Raw genomic sequence first — 23,971 nt, 5'->3', positions numbered from 1 at the left:
AGCAATGTCCATTGACGTAAGGGCCCTACACTTACGCACACCACTGTGGCCGCAGCTGAATTTTGTCAAGGGGGCCTTAAGCAAGCTGTAGATCAATAGCCCAAAGCACGAAGGACAGCCTCGGGAACTGTACATCTCCAGAGGAGGTTTACAAGAATGATCCCAAGACTGAGTAGGTTAACCGATGATCAGCGTTTGTCGGCACTGGGCCTGTACTCGCTGGAGTTTAGAAGAATGAGGGGGGACCTCTTTGAAACATACAGAATAGTGAAAGTCTTGGATAGAGTGGATGTGTAGAGGATGTTTCCACTAGTGGGAGAGTCTAGGACTAAAGGTCATAGCCTCAGAATTAAAGGACATTCATTTAGGAAGGCGATGAGGAGAAACATCTTTAGTCAGAGGGTGGTGCATCTGTGAAATTCTTTGCCACAGAAGCCAGTGGATGCCAAGTCAGTGAATATTTTTAAGGCAGAGATAGATAGATTCTGGATTAGTACAGGTGTCAGAGGTTATGGGGAGAAGGCAGGAGAATGGGATTAGGAGGGAAATATAGATCAGCCACGATTGAATTGCGGTGGACTTGATGGGCCAAATGGCCTCATTCTACTCCTATCACCTATGACCTCTTTTCTATCCCTTCAATACTGTGGCAGGTGATGCTATGGTGCTGTCGAGTATGAACACTATATCCTCTATTTTGAACGTTCAGGGGCTCATTGTCACCTGATAAACGTACGTGACACTGCTGACATTTAGGTGTTCCTAGTTCATACCTTGCAGCATCGAGTCAAAAATAATCAAACAATGAAAATACTTCTGGTAACTTTAATACCAATGACACTGTATGTTATAAATGTGTGTATCCACTGCATACTATATATTAACATATCAGAAAGAGATTTACTGTGCCCCATGGCTCTTTAATGCACTTGTTGAGAGCGCCAGGAAACTGCATTTGTTTCTTCATTAAGTGCAGGTAATCATGAGGAACACACACAAAGCACCCAGTGATTTCCTCAGCCCGCTAATTGAACTGCAGTGAGGATAGACAGAAAATGCTGGAGTAGCTCAGCGGAACAAGCAACATCTCTGGATAGAAGGAATGGGTGACGTTCCTACACCACTGAACTGCACTGCCCACTTTATTTTCCATTCTTATTCAAATGTCTTCAGACTGATTCCTCTGCTCTGCTGGCTATCCTGTACTCTCCCCCCCATTTTCCCTCTCTCCGCTGTTCTTCTTACAGATGCCAGGCCATTGAATCCAGGGGCAGTTCAAAGAGCCACAGATATAAAGTGGTTTACCATTGCTCCTCGGAATGAGGCAAGTCAGGCCGGCGTGCATTCCCTAGTCCGCCTGGCAGTGGGAGAATTGTGTGTTTGGCATGCTGCACGCTGCAATAGCACACAATCGTACTGGCTCATGTTCCTGCAGCTAAGGAAACAATTTAAAGGGTTGCCTCACATCGACTATAATATCCTCTCCGATTACACAATTCATAAATATTTCCATGCGTGGACGGATGTATCGACACTGGGTCTCAGTAACTGCCTCTCCCTGCCTTCCTCCAGCTATGGTGTTGTGATTGAAGGAGAAAGAGGAAACCGACAAAGAATCTACTCCCTGGAGCAACTGCTACAGGAAGCGGTGAGTTCCCTTTGTGACCATTCCCCCCTGCGCACTGCAGACAGCTTGAAACCTGTCCAGTCTGCCTCCTTGTCCAAAGAATTAGAATTCAAGATGAGATAATGGATATTTGATTTCTCGGCGAGATTCGTGCCTTTTAAGTTTAGTTTAATTTAGAAGTACAACACGGAAACAGTCCCTTCGGCCCACCGAGTCCTCGCCAACCAGCGACCCCCGCACACCAACACTGTCCTACACACACTAGGGACAATTTACAATGATACCAAGCCAATTTACCTACAAACCTGTACGTCTTTGGAGTGTGGGAGGATCCCGGAGAAAACCCACACAGGTTACGGGGAGAACGTACAAACTCCGTACAGACCGCACCCATGGTCAGGATCGAACCCAGGTTTCTGGCGCAGTAAGGCAGCAACTCTACCGCTGTGCCTCCCTCAAACAGATTAACTTAACCACTGGACTCTGAACCCCATATTTGTACATAAATATATGCTGATAGTAAATCATGTCTACAGTTAAGTTGTGCTTAACAGTAAGCAGAGACAGTTAATCGTGTAGGTATGGAGGTTTTAGAGAGAAGGGCGTGGCATCATAATTCATTCATTGAGATTAAAAGTGGGAATGTTTCACAGTTCGTACCCTGCAGTCTTTCACTTGCAAAAGTTACTTGGCAAAATAACCATTGAGATGAGACAACGTTTCCATGTAGCCAATCGTTATAGTCCGGAATGCCTTGGCAGGAAGGCTGGTGGAAACAGGTGCAGTGTTAACTTTCAGAAGGGAATAGGATAAATATTTGAAGGAGAAAGATAGTATGGTTTGTATCAACAAGACTCCTCTGTCCAGTGCCAACCACGCCTTAGCTAGAAACACTATCGGGGAGGCACAGTGGGGCAGTGGTAGAGTTGCTGCCTTACAGCACCAGTCACCCGGGTTTGACTCTGACTACAGGTGCTGTCAGTATGGAGTTTGTATGTTCTCCCTGTAACCATGTGGGTTTTCTCCGGGCGATCCGGTTCCTTCCCACATTTCAAGGATGTACAGGTTTGTATGTTAATTGATTTCTGCAATTTGACGCTAGTGTGTACGATACAACTAGTGTATGGGTAATCGGTGGTCGGCATGGTCTCAGTGGGATAAAGGGGCTGTTTCTACGCTGTATCTCTAAACTAAATTAGTGTACGGGTAATCGTTGGTCGGCACGGATTCGGTGGGCCGAAGGGCCTGCTTCCACGCTGTGTCTCTAAACTAAACTAAACTAAACTCATCACCACTGAATCAGAAGGCCAGGTGGCTTTGAGCCCCATCCTACACAACAGAATATTGACTGGCACCCTACTCTAGTACACGGAGAATGCTGGACTGTCAGAAGTGAATTAAATGGAGGTCCTACCTGTTCTCTATCAGGTGAATGTGAAATATTTTATTATGCTATTTTCATAAGTTCATAAGTGATAGGAGCAGAATTGGGCAATTCGGCTCATCAAGTCTGCTCTGCCATTCAATCATGGCAGATCTATCTTTCCCTCCTAACTTCTAACTAAATGTTTTTTTCAATACATGATGACGCATTCCCTGAGTGGCCTCAACCAACCACACTCAAATCAAAATTGCGAAATGTTTCATTAAATTGTTTAGGCACAGAGGCTGCTTCAATAGACAATAGACAATTCCTATAGTCTATACAATATAGTCTATTCAATACAGCCTGTAAAATGCCTGCCAATAGTCAGGTTGATGCCAGCTCGGAGCAGAGCATGCGCATGAAAGGTTTATAGGCAAATAGAATTAGCTTAAATAGGCATGTTCGTCAGCATGGGTGAATTGGACCGAAGGACACGTTTCTTTGCTGTATAACTCTATGAGTCTGTGAATCAATCTTGTCAGTCCCATTTCCTGTTCTTTCCCCACTGCCATACAAACTCTCAAGGCAGCTTGCTGTGCATATACTGACTGCCAAGTTCCTACATCGCGGCAATAACTGCAAAATAAAAGCACCTTAATGGCTGTAATGCACTTTGGGATGTTTGAGGTTATGAAAGGTATTCTATAAAAATCCTGTGATTCTGTGGTTTTATTGCCTTCTCATGCTGCTTACATGAGCTGGGACAGAGATAGATAGTCCAGCACAGTCAGTGGGAGGGTGGCGTGTGATGAGGTTATTACCAGGTCCAAGCATTCTGTTCAGTGCAGAATTAATTTAGTTTAGTTTATAGTCAATATGAACAGTGAAAAGCTTTTTTGTCGCGTGCTATCCAGTCAGCCGAAATAATATACATGATCACAATCAAGTCGCCCACAGTGTACAGATACAGGATAAAAGGAATAATGTTGAGAGCAATATAAATTTGAGCTTTACCAACAGGAATTTATAACTGCCTAGTCTTATGTATTAAACGCATGGGGCGGCACAGTGGCGCAGCGGTCGAGTTGTTGCCTTACAGCGCCAGAGACCCAGGTTCAATCCTGACTACTGATGCTGTCTGTACGGGATTTGTATGGTCTCCCTGTGACCGCGTGGGTTTACTGTGGGTGCTCCGGTTTCCTCCCACACTCTAAGGACGTACAGGTTTGGAGGTTAATTGGCTTCTGTAAATTGTCCCTAGTGTGTAGAATAGTGCTGGTGTACAGGGTGATCACTGGTCGTCACGGGCTCGGTGGGACGAAGGGCCCGTTTCTGCGCTGTAACTCTAAACGAATCTAAATTAAATGAGAATAGGATGGCTAAAAGAAGTGCAAGAGGACATAGAACATCGAACAATACAGCACAACCCTAACTCACGCTGTAACTCTAAAGTCTAAAGTAAAAGTTGCATATTCTTACCAGTGTTCAAGAAGGAACTGCAGATGCTGGAAAATCGAAGGTACACAAAAATGCTGGAGAAACTCAGCGGGTGCAGCAGCATCTACGGAGCGAAGGAAATAGGCAACGTTTCGGGCCGAAACCCTTCTTCAGTCTGAAGAAGAGTTTCGGCCCGAAACGTTACCTATTTCTTTCACTCCATAGATGCTGCTGCACCCGCTGAGCTTCTCCAGCATTTTTGTATTCTTACCAGTATTCTTCTGCAGATTTCATTGTGAGGCTACCTCTGCAATCAATATATTCATAATATTAGATTACTTTGTAAAGCTTTTTTTTAAAAATGTTTATCCACAGGTACTTGATGTCAGGCCTCCCTCTCGCCAGTTCCTGCCTCCTGCCACCAGGGTCTGTGCTTACTGGAGTCAGAAATCCCGCTGCTTGTACCCAGGAACCATCATTCAAAGTAGGTGGATCCCTCCGTTTCCTGCATGTCCACATGCCTATCCATAAGCTATGTATATCGAATGTGGAAGGAGCGTTTGAGGTAGAATCAGAGGATAAAATAAGGCATATTATAACAATCAGTAAGTAATTGACCAAAGGACAAATAACTTTAATGTAACCAATATAATGAATTTGATGAAGCCTTTGGAATGGGGCGTACAGTTGCCTCGTCACAGCACCAGATACCCGTGTTCAAGACTCCAGAGCGTTTTATTGTCATGTGTCCCAGATAAGACAATGAAATTCTTACTTGCTGCAGCACAACAGAATATGTAAACATAGTATGCTGTAAACAATATAAACGAGAGAGGAAAAAAACCTGACTATGGGCGCTGTCTGTACGGTGTTTGTACGTTCTCCCTGTGACCGCGTGGGTTTTCTCCGGGTGCTTCGGTTTCCTCCCACATTCCAAAGACGTGCAGGTCTGTGGGTTAATTGGCTTCTGTAAATTGTCCCTAGTGTGTGTGAGATAAAATTAGTGTATGGCTGATCACCGGATCGACGTGGATTCAGTGGGCCGAAGGGCCTGTTTCTGCGCTGTATCTCTAAACGAAACTAAATTAAATGAGAATTGGATGGCTAAAAGAAGTGCAAGAGGACATAGAACAGTACAGCACACGAGGAAGTTAAAAGATGGCACTGTGTGTGGTGCAGCGGGTAGAGCTGCTGCCTCACAGTACCAGAGACCCAGGTTCGATCCTGTCCTCGGGCGCTATCTACCAAGGTTGCACATTCTCCCTGTGACCGCGTGGGTTTCTTCCGAGTGCTCCGGTTTCCTCCCACATCCCAAAGGCGTGCGGGTTTGCAGGATCAATTAGCCTCTGTAAATTGCCCCTCGTGCGCTGTGAGTGGATGAGAAAGTGGAACGACATAGAACGAGTGTGAGCTGGTGATCGATGGTCAGCCTGCACTGGGTAGACAATGGGCCGAAGGGCCTGTTTCCACGCTGTATCTGTGAACCAAGTAAGCTGAAAGGACCACAGACGTACTGGACTATGTTGTGTTAGTCCCTATACCAATAACTAACCAAAGGAAGATCTTGCATCCTCACCAGTATAACTGGCCAGCTTCCTGTACCTGCTGGAGGCCAGTAGTGATGTTGTGCACTTGTTATTGAACAAATTCAATCCATTTTGCCACTGTGGTGTCAGCTGACAACAGTCCTGGAGATGGTTAAATTAGTACCTTTTTTTTTTACTATCAAATATTTAATGCACCATTTAACAAGTTTCTCCCCAGTCAGCTGGGAGTCACTGGAATAGTTTAATGTGATGCATGCCATAGGGGAGTGAGTTGGTAATGTGAGAGTACTCAATGTTTCGGCACAGAAACAAAGGGCGGTTTTGGGAAATTTGGCCTTGTTCTGTTCCCTCCCTGACACACTATATAATCTTGTTCCTATCCTGTGAGCTCATTTCAAGAGCTTCCTGTAACTTGAGCAAAGCACTTCGATCTTATGTGCCTGCATTAATAACCATTAGTGTAATTCACGGTTTCAAATTTTGATTTAAAGTTTTCCCCTCTATAGAACACATAGAACACATTGCAGCACAAGAACAGGCCTTTAGTGTACAATGTCTGTGCTGAACATGATGCCAAGCACAAAATCCAAGCGCAAAATGCTTGGGTGACTCAGTGGGTCAGGCAGCATCTCTGGAGAAAAGGAATGGGTGACGTTTCGGTTCGAGATCCATTTGCCCATCCAAAAGTCTCCTAAATGCCACTTTCTTATCTGTCTCCACCACCACCCCTGGCAGCGCATTCCAGGCACTCACCTGTCCCGAACATTTTCCTAAAATCGAATCTCCTCTTCAACTCTGTTGAATCTGAACATTGAGATCAGATCTAGCTGTGACGTTATTGCTTCCTGTGACTGCCTCCGTATCCCCGCACAGTTATACCATGTTCCTACTTTCACATTGCTAATCTATTCTTCAGTTCGAATGCTGGCACAATTGCTTTCCTGTACTGTACTGTGAGCTCATTGTCTTTCCCGACAATATTGTGATGCCTTTGATTCCCTTTGGAGTAGTGTGATGTTGCGACTTCTCATTGTGTACTGTGGCAATTAATTCCCAGAACTTTATTACTTTGGCTGGGCCTAGCAGTGCGTATAGCAGCGACAATTATTCTCGCTAGTTCTCAGTCAGACCGATAAATGTAAAACAAAAGCCTAGAAATTCACCTGTGCAACGCCTACCAATGATGTTTACATGGCATTAACCTGAATGACATGCATTTCCGGGTGATAGATATCATGCCAGACATTAATAACGTGTACATTTTCATGATACAAGAAATGTGTGTGCCCTTGTTCTCATGGCCTCTCCTCGTGGAAATTATGGCGACACTCGTGAAACACACAAAATCTGTTTCTGTTGAGAATTCCAGTAGTTGACCTGAAGCGATGCTGTTCACTCACAGAAGAGTCAGCGTTTAAAATCACGGAAGGTTGTGCGGCGGGTGTTACTGCTTCCTCACAGGCCTGCGTTCAATGCTGGAATGGAATTGATTTATTTTCACTGAAATCATGTTCGTTTCCTTCAGGTCCTCACATTTCCTCCCGCATCTCAGAAACATGCTGGTAGATTAGTTAGACACAAAATGCAGGAGTAACTTAGCGGGTCAGGCAGCATCACTGGAGAAAAGGAGAGTCTGCAGTAGGGTCTTGACCCGAAACATCACCGATTCCATTTCTCCAGAGATGTGGCCTGACCCGCTGTGTTACCACAGCATTTTGTGTCTATCTTCGCTGTAAACTGGCATCTGCAGTTCCTTCCTACACTGGTAGATTCATCGGCGACTTTAGTGCAGGTAAGTGCCAAAATTGTTAAAAGGGCAAGTGATGGAGTAACATTGTATGGTCACAGAGAAATAGGAGGGGAGAAATGAGACACAATAGACTCGATGGGCCAAATAGCCCCCCTTCTGAGTCACTGAAGGTTATTGCTGACAGAATAACCACAGTAATTAGTAGAGTGACTGCATGACTTTGTCTACACCAATGCTGTTTATCTGGTTGTCAATTGGCCAAGTGACTAGTGCCATTTACTTTGAGAAGCATCAGGTTTTAGTGATGCAAGTGATTCAAGATGAACATTATTGAAACGGCCTTCTATTGGAATTTAGAAGGATGAGGGGTGGCCTCATTGAAACATTGAACAGTGAAAGGCCTGCATAGAGTGGATGTGGAGAGGATATTTCTACTAGTGGGAGGGTCTAGGACCAGAGGGCATACTCAGAATAAAAGGATGTGCTTTTAGAAAGGAGATGAGGAGGAATTTCTTTAATCAGAGGGTGGTGAATCTGTGGAATTCATTGCCACAGATGGCTGCAGAGGCCATTGGGTATTTTTAAAGCGGAGATTGATAGGTTCTTAATTAGTAAGCGCGTCGACGGTTATGGGGAGAAGGCAGGAGAATGGGGTTGAGAGGGAAAGATAGATCAGCCATGACTGAATGGTGGAGTAGACTCGATGGGGCGATTGGCCTAATTCTGCTCCTATGACTTATGAACATGAACAAAGTGGGAATGAAATGAGAGGGAGGAGAATGAGAGAAAAAAGGGAAGAGGTGAGCCCGTATGGGGAAAAATGAGGAACAAGACAGATGACAAGGAAGTAGGGACCACAGGTGGAAATTGCCTGGGGGAGGGACGTATCTCTAAACTAAAAACTAAACTGAAATCCACCAGTAAAATCTCATTCACAATGAAAAGAATGAAATTCTAAAGGAAGTGATAGGGGAAGTGCTGAGAGGCTGCTTTTTTTTTTCCTGCAAGGAAGTATTTCCTTGCAACATAGAAATAAATCCGTTCAGCCCATTGATTTCATGCCAGCTCACAATGCAATCGCATTCTGCCATGACTTTCCCCTGTAGCCTATTCTCTCTACATTCCCATTGGCCTCCCCCCGATTCTGCCACTAATATGCGAGAGGCAATGAATGACTTGGGATGTGGAGCAAAACCAAAGCACGTTTTGGAATCTATTTGTCACAGGGAGAAATCACAAAATCATGAGAGGAATAGATCGGGTAGACGCACAGAGTCCCCTGGCCAGAGTAGAGGAATCGTGAACCAGAGTACATAGGTTTAAGGTGAGGGGAGGGAAAGATTTAATAGGAACCTGAAGGATAACCTTTTTACACAAAGGGTGGTGCATGGAATGAGCTGGGTAGTTGAGGCAGGTACTATCGCAACGTTGAAGAAACATACATGGATAGAGTAGGTTTGGAGGGATATTGGCCAAACGCAGGCATGTTGGACAAGTGTAGATGGGACATGTTGGTCGATGTGGGCAAGTTGGGCCAAAGGGCCTGTTTCCACACTGTAAGACTCTATGACAAACTCACTATTGGGACATTCTGTGAACTGCAGCCCGGTCAGCCCTGGAGGATTAAACCTGGATCACAGATGTTGTGTGGCCGTGGCTCTACGAGCAACACCACGGGCTCCCCATAGTTTCAGGAGAAGTGGCCCGCCATTTAGGTCCGAATTACTTAGAGGTCAGGTGACTCGAGACCAAATGTGAAAAATTGCCAGACAACACCCCGATAACAATTACTGCTCAGTCATAGTAACCTACGGGATATGTTGCCTCAAATCATCATTACTTTTTTGCAAATCTTTCATCCATTTGTTCCATATCTCTCTAGACCACCGTCTATATCTCTCGTTTCCCTTTCCCCTGACTCTCAGTCTGAAGAAGGGTCTCGACCCGAAACGTCACCTATTCCTTTTCTCCAGAGATGCTGCCTGATCCACTGAGTTACTCCAGCTTTTGTGTGGATATTCATTGCTTAAGTATATCCAAGACTGTGAGCCAGGGTTTGTTAGAGGGTCAACAGATTTGAGGACTGGACAGGAAAAAAGACCAGAGTTATAAGATCGGCCGTGATCTTCTTGGAAGACAGAGTAGACTCAAGGGTCCCTTGGTTGCTCTCTGCTCCTTTCTTTTATGTTCTTCTTTTTTCTTTTGAATATATTGCTCTAGGTAAGTTTGAAAACGTAATAGTGAGTACAAACTTTTAGTTTCTATCTTGATCAGCACCGTCATTTGATTGTTGGTTAAGTAGACCTCTAATTTTAACCAGCTTAGCAACCTTGTGCGGCACGGTGGCGGTGGTAGTTGCTGCATTACAGCAATTACAGCTCCAGAGACCCGGGTTCGATCCCGACTACGGATGCTGTCTATACGGAGTTTGTACGTTCCCCCCGTGACCGCGTGGGTTTTCTCCGAGATCTTCGGTTTCCTCCCACACTCCAAAGACCTACAGGTTTGTAGATTAATTGGCTTGGTGTAAATGTAAAATTGTCCCTAGTGTGCGGGGATCGCTGGACGGTGCGGACTCGGTGGGCCAAAGGGCCAGTTTCCGCACTGTATCTCCAAACTAAAAACGAAACCACCTACGCAGCAGTCCAATTACTGCGACAGGGGTAGACGGGCAGGACCCTCGGAAACGGGAGATTTGTGCGCGATGGGAAAATAAAGAGGCCTGGCACTTGCAAAAAGACACGAGTTACATCACTGAGAAAATTACATGGAATGTGGTAAATGGGTTCAGCATTTGGAAAGGTGCCAGGGTACTTTGTAAAAATGGGAAGTCATTGCACCCTGCTGTGACACATTAGTAAAATCACTATAATTTGCTCAAGTGCTGAAAGGACGCGGCTAAATAAGCTGGAAGGTGGAGTTGCAACTTGATGCGGTGGAAAAATGTTCTTTTGTATCTGGGGTGGAAGCTGTATTGTTTGGCTAATACAGCGGAGGCTCAGTTTGCTTAGAGATTTAATATTATTTCCACACACACATATTTAGCAATTTTGTTCTGCATTTCCTTTGGACCGCTCTGAAGCCTGCAGTAATGCATGCACGCAAGTGGAAGTGAGTGCTCGGTGTTGCCACGCACAAAATTCACAATGGAGAAGCTATTGCTGAGCAGAGGAAGGCGCTAAAGCAAGCAGCAAATTAATAGCAGTAAAGTCGTCGAATGGGGCTTTATTTATCACCTATGCAACTGCACAGTGAGATTCTTTTTGCATATATTACACATGCAGGTGCTGCCATTTTTGGCACCTTTATTCAAAGTCCAGAGATAAGATGCCTCATCTAAACCAGCCCCGTTTACCCGCATTTGGCCAAATATCTCTCCAACCATTTGTCATTCATTTACTTGTCCAGGTATCGTTAAATGTTGTTATTGTACCGGCCTCAACTACCTCCTCTGGCAGGTTTCCGCCACACATCGTGTGAAAAAGTTCATCAGGTTCCTATTTCCCTTCTCACCTCAAACCTATGTGCTTTTGGTTCTTGATCTCCCTACTCTGGGTAAAAGACTGTTCATTCACCCTATCAATCCCCTCATGATTTTATACACCTCAATAAAATCACCCCTCGGCCTCCTATACTCCAAGGAATAAACTCTCAGCTTGCCCATTCTCTACCCTATAGCTCACACCCTCGAGTCCTGACAACATCCTGGTAAATCTCTGCATTTTTGGAAGCTTTTCTGGAAGCGTTTTCCTTGCTCCAGGGGTAGCATAGGCAGACCTCAGGGCTGCTTTTGACCCTTGGTCAAGCTCTGTAAAAGCATTAGACTGCCCTAGTGGTTGCCATCTCAAAGTCCTTTTCCACAATGCAGGTGGGTAAAGTCATCACACTGTGGTGTTGGTGGGCCCCCTGCCTGAAAAGGCAGTAGCTTCCCTTTGCCTGGGCAGAGGGTGAAAGGAGATCAGGTGAGTCTGAGCCTGGGGCTGGAGTCAGGCTGTCACGAGAAAGGTTGAAAGGGCCGCTTGTGGATCGGACTGTGGAAGGTGAGTGGACTAGAATCACCAGCTGCTTAGAATAGAATAGAATAGAATAGAATGCAATTTATTGTCATTCAAACCTAGGTTTGAACGAAATATCATTTCTACAGTTTACACACAATCCAAGACCCACACTTAACACAGTTTACATAAACATCCATCACAGTGAGTCTCCAACATCTCCTCACTGTGATGGAAGGCAAAGTCTTTATCTCTTCCCTTTGTTCCTTCTCCCGCGGTCCAGCAGTCTAACTGCAGTGTCGAGGCGAACTGGGGCTCCGATGTTAAAGCCCCCGGCGGGCGATGGCAAGTCCTGAGGCCGTTTAAGCCACGCCAGGCGATGTTAGGCCCCGGCTCCATGTCCTTAAACCCGCGATTCCAGCGGGAGAAGTCGCCGTTGCGGAGCTCGAAAAAGCGGTCTCCCACCAGGGACCTGCGAGCTCCTGATGTTCCCGTCCACCGGGTCTGCGGCCGGTGCCTCCGAACTCCAAAAGTCGGGTTGCAGCCGCACGCCACCACAGCTCTTCCCGCTCCGAAGTTGGCCAGCTCCGCGATGTCAGTTCCGCAGGCTCTGCAACTGGAGCCCTCAGGTTAGTCCCGGCCAGAGGTCGCCGCCGGCTCCACGATGTTAGGCCCAACGACATCCGAGACACGACAGGGAATAGTCGGGTCTCCGCACAGGGAAGAGATTCAAACAGTTTCCCCCACAGCCCCCCCACCAGCCCCCACATATACACAGCTAAAAAAAAATAATAGTAAAAACTGACTCAAAGACATACATTTAACAAGACAAAAATAAAAAATGACAGACGACTGTAGTCGAGCCTCATGCTTGAGGCTGGGGATGCAATTAGTGAGTTGGGATCAGTGGTGGTCAGCACATGACCTTGGCCTGGTGATTGCTGAGTCAGAGGGATAACCAGTGAGACAGGAACGATCGATAAGCCATGTTGAGATGTCAGTGATGAGAGCGGTCAGAACCAAAGTTAACGAAGTTACCCAACTGGGTTTACAGTGCTGGCCTGGGACCTATTTATGGAGCTGTTTAAATTAGTGTAGAGGTACAGCGCGGAAACAGGCCCTTCGGCCCACCGAGCCCTCGCTGACCAGCGATCACCTCGTACACTAGCACCGTCCTACACACGAGGGACAATTTTATGATTATTACTGAAGCCAATTAACCTACAAACCTGTACGTCTTTGTGGGAATGTGTCCCGAATGTGGGAGGAAACTGGAGCACCTGGAGAAATCCCACATGGTCACAGGGAGAAAGTACAAACTCCGTACAGACAGCACCCGTGGTCAGGATCGTACCTGAATCTCTGCCGCTGTGAGGCAGCAACGTTACTGCTGTAGCCACCGTGCCGCCCTATGCAATATGTAAGCGATTAGGGCTGAGAGTGCCCAGTAACAGGCATGCTTCACGGTCACATGGACTAATTTCCCCATGGCAACAATGGGAGTACAATCACTATGTGAGCATCTGACCCGGTACATTTTGTCGTTCGGGGAGGACAATTCCCTATCAGCCTTGAGCGGTAATGTGATGTGATCCAGAAGCCAATGCAATTACTTTCCAATGCAAGGACAAATGGATTTCATTCACGTAGCACTGAGAAAGGAAAGACCAGATGACTAAATCCCTTGGCCTAGTGAGTCAGAAGAAGCGTTAGTGCAGCACAGTCCACTGTATTCATGTACACTGAGAACTCTCTGGCTGGCTCCACGATGGGCAGTGTGAGGCAAGACAGCACCACTGTACTAAAACAAGACCTTACGTCAGTCAGGGCGCACAAGGGGCTTTCATGGGCAGTTTTACGCTGAACTTAGAGAGTTGTTCACCCAGTGAGTTGTGAATCTGTGGAATTCTATGCCACAGAAGGCAGTGGAGGCCAATTCACTGGATGTTTTCAAGAGAGAGTTAGATATAGCTCTGAATCAAGGGATATGGGGAGAAAGCAGGAACGGGGTACTGATTTAGGATGATCAGCCATGATCATATTGAATGGCGGTGCTGGCTCTAATGGCCAACTCCTGCACCTATTTTCTATGTTACTGCCCAAAAGGCCCTTCTGTTTGACAAGCCATTCACTTCATCACGTTGCCTATTTCCTTCGCTCCATAGATGCTGCTGCACCCGCTGAGTTTCTCCAGCATTTTTGTGTACCTTCGATTTTCCAGCATCTGCAGTTCCTTCTTAAACACAAATATCTTTTAACTCAATCTGACCATTTCGAGCCTTGAATTTCCTATGCAACATATTACACCATTGATCCGTATTTACGTTAAAGAACGCATAGATCATTTCCCCTATTTGTCTGTTGCATCAAAATGCAGCCCACTGCTTGATTGCTAGTCGCTAAACCTCATGCATATTTTCATATCATCAGCAAATCTCAGAATAGATGAATTTACATTTACATGTAATAGTTAATGAAAATTATGAAAAGCAACAACTTGCATTGGATCACAGTTACCACATGCTAAAACATCCAGAGGCACTTCACTAAAATAACACCATCAACATTAGATGCCAAAGAATTCACCAAAACATATGACAAGAGGCATTTAGACAGAGTCTGAAGAAGGGTCTCGACCCGAAATGTTTACCAGTTCCTTCTCTCCAGAGATGCTGCCTGTCCCGCTGAGTTATTCCAGCACTTTGTGTCTATCCAAGGAGCAATTTAAGATGTCTTAGTGGCAGGAAGCAAGGCGACATCATGTAGTTTTACATCATGTAAAATGAGGACCATGATGAAGATTTTGTGTAAGTCGACGGGGAGCCTTGTTCACGTTGAAGACACCACAGAGCTCCGCGTATTTCTTTGATCTGTGGAAGTAATTGCAAATGCTAAGTGTGTTGGCAGGGGTGCTGCATGTAGACCAGTGTTTGTCAGGAGCAGAAGTGAATGCAAGATGCAGTTTATGTGCACAGCCACACACGTTATTGTAGTTACCCTCCTCCACGACCTTCAGCCTGGTGTCAGTTGCAAAGACAAATTAAGCGCTTCGGCCCACTCATCACCAGACCACGGTGGAAAGTTTGGAGCAGGGGCTGCTGCTGTGCAGCCACATTAACAAGTGCAGGCCCACTACAGGTTTCCACAGGGCAGCCAGAGGTATGTGGTGGGAATGTAGCCTCACGCCATCAGTCCACGATCGATTGTGCATTGCAGAGTTGCTCCACGCATGACTGATGAGACCAACGACTCTTCTCTCAGCCTCTCTAACAAAAAGCTTTGCACAGAATTGACCAATAAAACTTGAGAAATGTCTTGATCGCATGCACGATGTTGCATCAACTACAATGAACAGGTGGTTAATAAATGTATAATTTCATTGGCTTTAGATTTCCTGAGATATCATTGCCATCCACATTGCGTACTTCACACAGGTGTATTATGCATGATGTCCCTGAATTTCATGGGACTCTTAAGGGCGACGTGGTGATGCAGAGGAGAGTCGCTGCCTTACAGCGTCAGAGACCCTGGTTCGATCCTGACTATGGGTGCTGTCTGTACGGAATTCGAATGTTCTCCCCATGACCTGTGTGGGTTCTCTCAGGGTGCTCCAATTTCCTCCAACATTCCAAAGACGTAACGGTTTGGATGCTAATCGGCCTGGTAAAATTGTAAATTGTCCCTAGTGTGTAGGATAGTACTAGTGTACGGGGATCAGTGGGCCGAAGGGTATGTTTTCGCGCTGTATTTCTAAACTGAACTTGCGTGTCCTAACTAGTTTGCATCCAACACCAGTTACCGAAGAGGTCTACGTTTATTATTGGCATAAAGGGAGGAATAATTTTGCACACTCCTAGTTGGCATCAGTATGTTAAATACCCCTAAGCAGCTTGTAACATTTGAGTAAATGCAGGAAAAAACAGCTGTTTATGCACCTCATCCGTTTGTGAACTTGTCCATCGAAAATCTAACCAATGTCAAATGTAGTGGACAGTTGAAGCTGGGAGACCATTACATTTTCCGTAGATAGAGCATGCATTTTTCAGTTTCCCTTCTTGTTATATGGAGACCCATGAACAGTTTCACAGCAGCGAACAATGCAAAGCCAACCAGCTCCGTCAAAACCTGAGGGCAGCCTTGATTTTGAATGTTTGGGCATGAGATATGTCAGCATTACTGCCGGAATTATCTACTGAAGAGTAAAGGCGACCTTTGGAAATCCATACACAATCTCGCTTTACAGTTTGGCAGCATGTTAACCAGAGAGCCTTTGGAACTATCTCTCCCTCCTTTACTGCCATAAAACATCACAAACACACAGTGCTTCCAAGCCAGATTCTCAGTTCAGACTGAGCTTTCTCCATCTAACAATGCTTCTAACTCAGAGCACTTTAGTTCAGTTTAGTTTGGTTTAGAGATACAGGCCCTTCGGCCCACTGAGTCCGCTCCGACCAGCGATCCCTGCACATTAACACTCTCCTACACACAATTTTTACATTTACCAAGCCAATTAACCTACACACCTGTACTTCTTTGGAGTGTGGGAGGAAACCGAGGATCTCGGAGAAAAGCAGCGCAGGTCACGGGGAGAACGTACAAACTCCGTACAGACAGCACCCGTGGTCGGGATCGAACCTGGATCTCTGGAGCTGCAAGCGCTGTAAGGCAGCAACTCTACCGCTGCACCACCATGCAGCACTGTTAGATCACAAGGATGGTGTTGTCATACCTTCATTGCTATGGTTTCTGCCACAACCCATGTTTGCTGCAGATGCTCTCCGATGAACAAAAGTGCAGCCTCGGGCGATGCAGAAAAGTACTAATGACAGACCCAACAGGACGCGTCTTTTACTGCTGTTTGTGGAGAAGAAGAAAAAATGTAATCGAATGTGAGAGCTCTTCCCAAAGCCTGTTCTCCATGGAGCAATACCAGCCCTGCACTCCAAATTGCAATGCAAGAATGGAACTTCATCCTGAGTCCTCTTTGGGCCTAGTTTGTGCTGGGCAGGCAGGAGGCCTGGAGCCATTTAAATACTGGGCTTCAGGCTTCATTGTTAAACAAAGTACTCGTCTCACCACCACAGGCAGTTTCTGCAATCAGCGCAAAGTGTTTTCAGCAAGAAAATTACTTTTAATTAACAGGAGCAGGCTACATCAGTTGTAAACAAAATGACAAATCTCAAAACAACAAAGATTTTGATCATATGCGCAGTAGAAATTATTATTATTTTTTTAAATTTGATTGCCTTGGCACTGATCTGTTGAGCTGAAGTCTACTGAACTATAAAAAATACTGTGCATACTTTCAACTCAAATCTTTCCATTCCTCTTTACTGTATCTCAGTACACGTGACAATAAGTGCAAGAAGGAGCTGCTGGTGCTGGTTTACACCAAAGATAGACACAAAATGCTGGAGTAATTCTGCGGGTTAGGCAACATCTCTGGAGAAAAGGAATAGGTGACGTTTCGGGTCGAGACCCTTCATCAGACAAAGAGACAGGGAGGGGGACACTGGAGGTATGGGATGGTACAGAACAAAGCCAAATATACCAATACCAATTGTAGATAATATTATACCAATACCAGTTCTTCAGTTTAACTTGGTCAAAAGTGCTGGAGAAACTCAGCGGGTGAGGCAGCATCTATGGAGCGAAGGAAATAGGCAACGTTTCAGGCCGTTTCGCTTCTTCGCTCCATAGATGCTGCCTCACCTGCTGAGTTTCTCCAGCACTTTTGTCTACCTTCGATTTTCCAGCATCTGCAGTTCCTTCTTGAACACTCCAGTTTAACTTACTGTCACATGTACCGAGGTTCAGTGAAAAGCTTTTGTTGCGTGCTATCCAGTCAGCAGAAAGACAATACATGATAACAATCAAGCCATTTACAGTGTATAGATATATGACAAGGGAATAACATTTAGTGCAAGGTCGAGGAGTTTTAAGAAAATCATAGTTAAAGTAAGAAATGTTGCTGTAGGAGTAGAGATTTAAGAGTGTGAGCGATTGTAATCTGTGATTGTAGATCTGTTTCTGTGGCTAGCGCGCAAATAGCCACCTGGGTTGGGCGTCATCTTGGAAGCAAGAAGCAAACAGGATAAAGCAAACTCATAAAATGCTCCAAGCAAACAAACTCAGTGATGACTTATGGCTATTTAGTTTTGTTTAATTTAGCAACACCGAGTCCACACCCTTCGGCCCACCGAGTCCACACTGACAGGCGATCCCTGCAAATTAACACTATCCTACACACACTAGCAATAATTTACACTTAAACCAAGCCAATTAACCTACAAACCTGTAGGTTTTTGGAGTGTGGGATGGAAACTAAAGATCTCAGAGAAAACACACACGGTCACGGGGAGAACGTACAAACTCTGTAGAGACAGCACCCGTAGTCGGGATCGAACCCGGGTCTCTGGCGCTGCAAGCGCTGTATGGCAGCCACTCTACCGCTGCGCCACTGTTCCGCCCATTCACCTATTATTCACTTTTAGCCTGAATGAAACATATTTATTTCACCAGTGTTGCTACCAGAGTTAGTAGCAGAGAGTGAATGTCAGAAGCATAATTTGAACGGCCACTGAACCTGCAGGAACCATTTGCAACAGTTTTGCTTTACCAGTTTCAGCTGAAACTATAACTCAGCTCAATGAAACTGTCAAAATAGAGTGAATTCAGATTTGCAAACGAGTTTAACAAACATTGGATACATTCTCATTAAATCAAGGAAATCGTAATTGGCCCAGCATGGATCTCTGCATCTCTGCTAGTGTGACCAACCGCGGGTAGAAGCCAGGCTACAACTTGGCTAAAATACCATTCCTTTAAACAGCTGGAAAAAGCTAGCACAGACCCGATCCAATTAATGATAAGTGGAAACAGCACCTTAAATGCTTCAAATTGGGCCGAGGTTTAAAAAAAAAAAAATTAACGTATTGAAGTGTCTGTGGGTTTTTCTGGTGTTGCTGCCGGTTCTATTACTCAAAATCGGCAGAGCTAACAACAGTACATCCTTTGTGGAAGGTCGTCATTCTCAAACAAAGCACCAGAACTTGTACAAGAATGTATCAAGGACAAACCACATGTGTGCGTAGTTCTTGAAATTCCACTTGCACTTTCTTACATCGCCTCCTTTAGTTTAGTTTTATTTTACAGATGCAGAGCGGAAACAGGTCCTTGGGCCCCCCAAGTCCGTGCTGACCAGCGGTCCCTGTACACTTGCACTATCCTACACACTAGGGATAATTTACAATTATACTGGGCCTTGTATGGCCTTGGAGTGTGGGTGGAAACCAGAGCATCCGGGGAAAACCCACGCGGTTACGAGGAGGACATACAAACTCCGTACAGACATCATCTGGTCAGGAACGAACCCGGATCTCTGGCACCGTAAGGCAGCAACTCTACCGCTGAGCCATCGTACCACCCCAAAATATAATCCTCTTAAAATATAGTCACAAAACCATTCAAACAACCAACTCTCTACATACATATAAATAGTTATCTGATAGCATCATTTAAACCAAAGATTATAGAGGCGTATCTTTGATTTAAACTATGAAATTTATCAATCTCTGCCTTGACAAATATCCATTGACTTGGCCTCTATTTGAGTCCAATCTCAACCAGTACATGTAGCTCCTCTGATACTTTGTCTCCAATGAGTGCTGATTGCCTGCTTTCTTTTGCTTCAACGCTTCCGATTATATCTTCACCATCATATCTATATACGACATACATACATGACAATGTCGTGTTTGACTGCAAAGTATACTTGATCTGCTTTTGCTCAGTTTAAGTGATGTGATTTGGTTGTGGTTTCTGCCTGGGCTGTTCGAGTGTTTCTTTGGGCTCCCAGTATCAGCATGCTCTTCACGGCAATCCATCGTAACCACCTTTGGGAATTATGTCTGTATCATAACTTACTGCCTCATCGATAATAGGTACCTTCAAATCTCGCCCTGTTTGAGCGTCTTTCTTTTGAAGTATCATCCACAACACTGATAACCAAGGAATGACCCTCACTTCTGTGTCTTGGCTCAGTTCCAACACTGTTGCGACTATCACTTCACTCTCAAAATCAATAATCACAGCTTCCTGAGATTCTAGATCATCTCAAGGGACAGGAATTCTAACAACTCTGGCACCTGTGAAGTTTTCCTTTGAGGGGGGGTCAGCCAAATCTGTTCTGTCTGGGATTTTCTTAACAAACAGCAGCTTGAATTGACCCCTCCACTGTGCACCTTCATCTGTTCTTGCCTGGGTAGCCGTACACCTTGAGACCTCTTCCCTCACTATAAGTTCGTGTTCATGACAGGAGCAGAATGAGGCCATTTGGCCGATCAAGTCTACTCCGCCATTCAACCATGGCTGACCTATCTTACCCTCTTTACCCACTCTCGTCCTTTAATTCTGAGGCCATGACCTCTGGTCCCAGACTCTCCCACTAGTGGAAACATCCTCTCCACATCCACTTTATCCAGGCCATTATCTCTAACACATGTAAGGACTTGCAACCTCCCGGTGCAACGCATTGCTCTGCTCTTGGTCGAAAATATTACCTGAAACCTTCTTAGTTTTTTAGTTTAGTTTAGTTTAGAGATACAGCGCGGAAACAGGCCCTTCGGCCCATTGGGTCCGCGCCGACCAGTGATTCCCGCATGCTCACACTATCCTACACCTACTAGGGACAATTTTTATATTTACGAAGCCATTTAACCTACATACCTGTACGTCTTTGGAGTGTGGGAGGAAACCGAAGATCTCGTAGAAAAACTCACACAGGTCACGGGGAGAACATACAAACTCCGTACAGACAGCAACCATAGTCAGGATCGAACCCGGGTCTCCAGCGCTGTATTTGCTGTAAGGCAACAACTCTACCGCTGCGCCACTGTGCCGCCCTGATAACTACTCCAGCCTCTCCCTAATCAGCATTTCTGTCCTTATTTGTAATTCATTCTGAGTGCACGGACAGAATAAATAACACATAAGGACAGAAATAGCGATTAGAGAGATGGTACCTTTTGGTCTGCTCAAATAACTCTTTCAATGGTGCTAATAACTCATATTCCACTTGGTCAGTGTACAACCCAGTGGTATAAATATTAATTTATCTAATTTCAAGTAATCCCTGCATTTCCCCCTCTCTCCGTCCCTCCCCCACCCTAGTTGTCTTACTAGTTTCACTGCCATCCTGCTTAGTTTCACTGTTTGTATCTACTCGTTATCACCTTTTCCACAGCCAACATTGGACCATTGTGGGCTCTCACTTTATTCGAGTATCATTGCTGGCTATGATTTGTTCGTTTCATACCTTTCATTCATTTGTTCTTTGTGCCTTTTCATATCTAGTTTCCCACTCCCCTGAATCTCGGTCTGAAGAAGGGTCTCGGCCCGAATCATTACCTATTCCTTTTCTCCAGAGATGCTGCTTGACCCGCTGAGTCACTTCAGCATTTTGTGCCGATCTTTGGTGTAAACCAGCATCTGCAGTTCCTTCCAACACACGGCGATGCATAGTTTGACAGCAAAGTATTTTGTTGCATGACTTTGAGGATTTATAGTGGTGATTTGAGCATTAATGCCCAACATTTCTTCCACCGTCTGTCCATTATTAATGAATAATCCATTCACATTTACCCAACAACTCAAGATTCCACCTGTAATCTGCACAAATTGGCGATGTACGACATTAGAGGTAGTTAGTGAAGAGGTAGGAGGAAAAGGGGCAGAACATTGTTCTCATTTGCGTCGGCGATGTGGAAGTGGAAGTTGTGTATTATATGACTTTCAAAATTGATGTAAACGGGGCTGCATTTCTGAATCGTACATTCAATGGGCATATGCTGATGTATTCATATTTGGTTTTGTGTGACAGTGGATGAGTTGGCATCAAGGCTGGAAGTGAGAAGTGGTCTTCCCCGGGGACCATGCTGAGGTCTACATTTTGAACTTTTTAAGTAAAAATCTTACAATGTAAAAATGTATAACCAAGTTAGCCTCTGGATGGGAGCAGCAATTTGCAGTGACGAGTTGAGTTGAGAAAACAAAGAGTTCAGTGTAAAGAAGTGCGTCGCCATTTAGATTGCATGAGAGAGAGGAAAACTGGGGTTTGTTTAGACAGACAGACAACCGCAACCAGCCCCCCCCCCCCACTTCATCTCCCCGACCATGTTCTGCAGGGCTGGAGGACATTTGTCCCATTATTTATGGAGCATATATGTGTATGAGTCAATCTTTAATAACTGCCTGCACCATGTATATGACCTTGCCACAATGTTCTATCAAATGCAGCTGCTTAGTTGGACAAAATGCTTTTTTAAACATGATATATATTTGTGGAATAAAAAGGAACTGCAGATGCTGGTTTATACCAGAGACAGACACAAAATGCTGGAGTAACTCAGCGGGTCAGGCAGCATCTCTGGAGACAATGTATGGATGACATTTCGGGTTGGCCCCAACATGTCACCCATCCACTTTCTCTAGAGATGCTGCCTGACCCACTGAGTTACTCCAGCAGTTTGTGCTTTAGATTTTTGTGGAGGAGGATGTATCAAACAAGAGGGAATTGGTCTGGAATAATGAAAGTGAAATAGCACAGATCAGCTGTGGTCTTAAACGAATGTTTGAACAGGCTGGAGAGGCTGAATGGCCTACTCGTTCATAAGTGAAAGGAGCAGAATTAGGGCATTCGGCCCATCTAGTCAACTCTGCCATGGCTGATCTATCTTCCCCTCTTAACCCCATTCGCCTGCCTTCTCCCCATAACCACTGGCTCTTTATCTTACCCGCAACACGCAATGTGATTCCTTCTTCGTACAGGCATTTATTCTTTTTAGATTCTGTTCGCATATACTGTCGGTTTTACGATGAAAGTCCTTGGCCTTGCATGTGAACAGGGTGTGCAGGGCGGACCAGCAACGAGGGAAAGCAACGAAAATATGTTGCTCCAGACTGATCATCTTGCAAGGAGATAAGGGAGCCGTGGGTCGGTTACATGAGTCTGCTACAATTGTCAGCAGAGAAAAACAATATTGTATAATTATCTACCGAAGGCCACTTCCACCGCCGCTGCGCAAACATTTAAATTTGAATTAGTACTCCATTAAGGTGATGGATTTGCGGTGCATGCTGAATATTGCAAGCTGTGTAAATGATGCTGCTACTCACATTGAGAGAGGGGTGATGGATGTTGATAATATTGGAGTGAAGTGGAGAGAAATGCCGCCGGTATGAATGTTTGAGATGAGAACAGACTGGTCATATCCGTCACTGACGAGCTCCAAGGTCGAATGTGACTGGGGAGTACAAGATCCAGATGTCATTCATCAAAGCCTAGTGGGAAGTTGTGCTATTAACTCCCTCTGACTCAGGACTTTTGCTTGAAATCAGAGAACCAAGTTCAGAGAAAAAACAAACTGCTGGAGGAACACAGCAGCATTTATGGGAGGGGAGGGGGGGGGGATTCCAGACAGTCATGTCTTTGTGGTCTTTTTGAATCTGCTCTACTCTATGCAGCAACAGCTCACCCTTTGGAAGGGTTTCGGCCCGAAACGTCGCCTATTTCCTTCGCTCCATAGATGCTGCTGCACCCGCTGAGTTTCCCCAGCAATTTTGTGTACCTACCACCCTTTGGCAATGTTGCTTTCTGTTTAGAAATGGTATTTAGAGTCATCGAGTCTTACAGCATGGAAACTGGCCCTTCTGCCCAACTTGCCCACAGTGGCCAACATGTTCCATCTCACTTGTCCCACCTGCCCATATCCCTCAAAATGTGTCCTAGTCATGTACCTATCTAAGGTACCTCTTAGGCAGTATGTTCACACATCTAATGGCTTGTGTCACCGATAACTCCACTGTTGGCCTTTAGGAAGATTCATTTGGAAAAGACATTGGCATGGAAAGACATTGGACATCGCTGTGCCTATTTCCATCTTGTGAATTGGGTTCAGAGGATAATCCTGTGCACAAAATATAGCGAGCAACAACCCTTCTCATTGTATAAGTACTTCATACACTCAAGCTATAAACCCGAACATGCCATTTTATCAATCTTAATCTTTCTAATGAAAGGCTATTGGGAGGGGGGGGGGAATGGGAAGGGATTCTTTTATAAGATTAAAAATTTTGCATTTCCATTAAACCGTTAGGTGAAAAAGTGCCTTCTGATTTTATATCTAAATGGACAAGGTTAGACTTTATGATTGTGTCACCCATGTTCTCAATCAGAAGAACAAGTTCCTT

At 45.1% G+C, this 23,971-nt stretch overlaps 1 protein-coding gene across 8 annotated transcripts in view; it reads left to right on the top strand.

The window, feature by feature from the left end:
- bahcc1 (BAH domain and coiled-coil containing 1) overlaps positions 1-23,971 on the top strand; it is a 275,446-nt gene that overhangs the window by 236,478 nt on the left and 14,997 nt on the right. For all 8 annotated transcript variants that reach the window (XM_033044370.1, XM_033044369.1, XM_033044374.1 and 5 more), the window contains 2 exons: positions 1,573-1,648; positions 4,806-4,914. In XM_033044370.1, coding sequence (XP_032900261.1) covers positions 1,573-1,648; positions 4,806-4,914 — 185 coding nt within the window. The remainder of the gene's footprint in view (positions 1-1,572; positions 1,649-4,805; positions 4,915-23,971) is intronic.

The sequence above is a fragment of the Amblyraja radiata genome, chromosome 26, assembly GCF_010909765.2.
Source record: "Amblyraja radiata isolate CabotCenter1 chromosome 26, sAmbRad1.1.pri, whole genome shotgun sequence".
In the NCBI taxonomy this organism is placed as follows: Eukaryota; Metazoa; Chordata; class Chondrichthyes; order Rajiformes; family Rajidae; genus Amblyraja; species Amblyraja radiata.
This window is presented reverse-complemented; position numbering and strand designations above follow the sequence as displayed.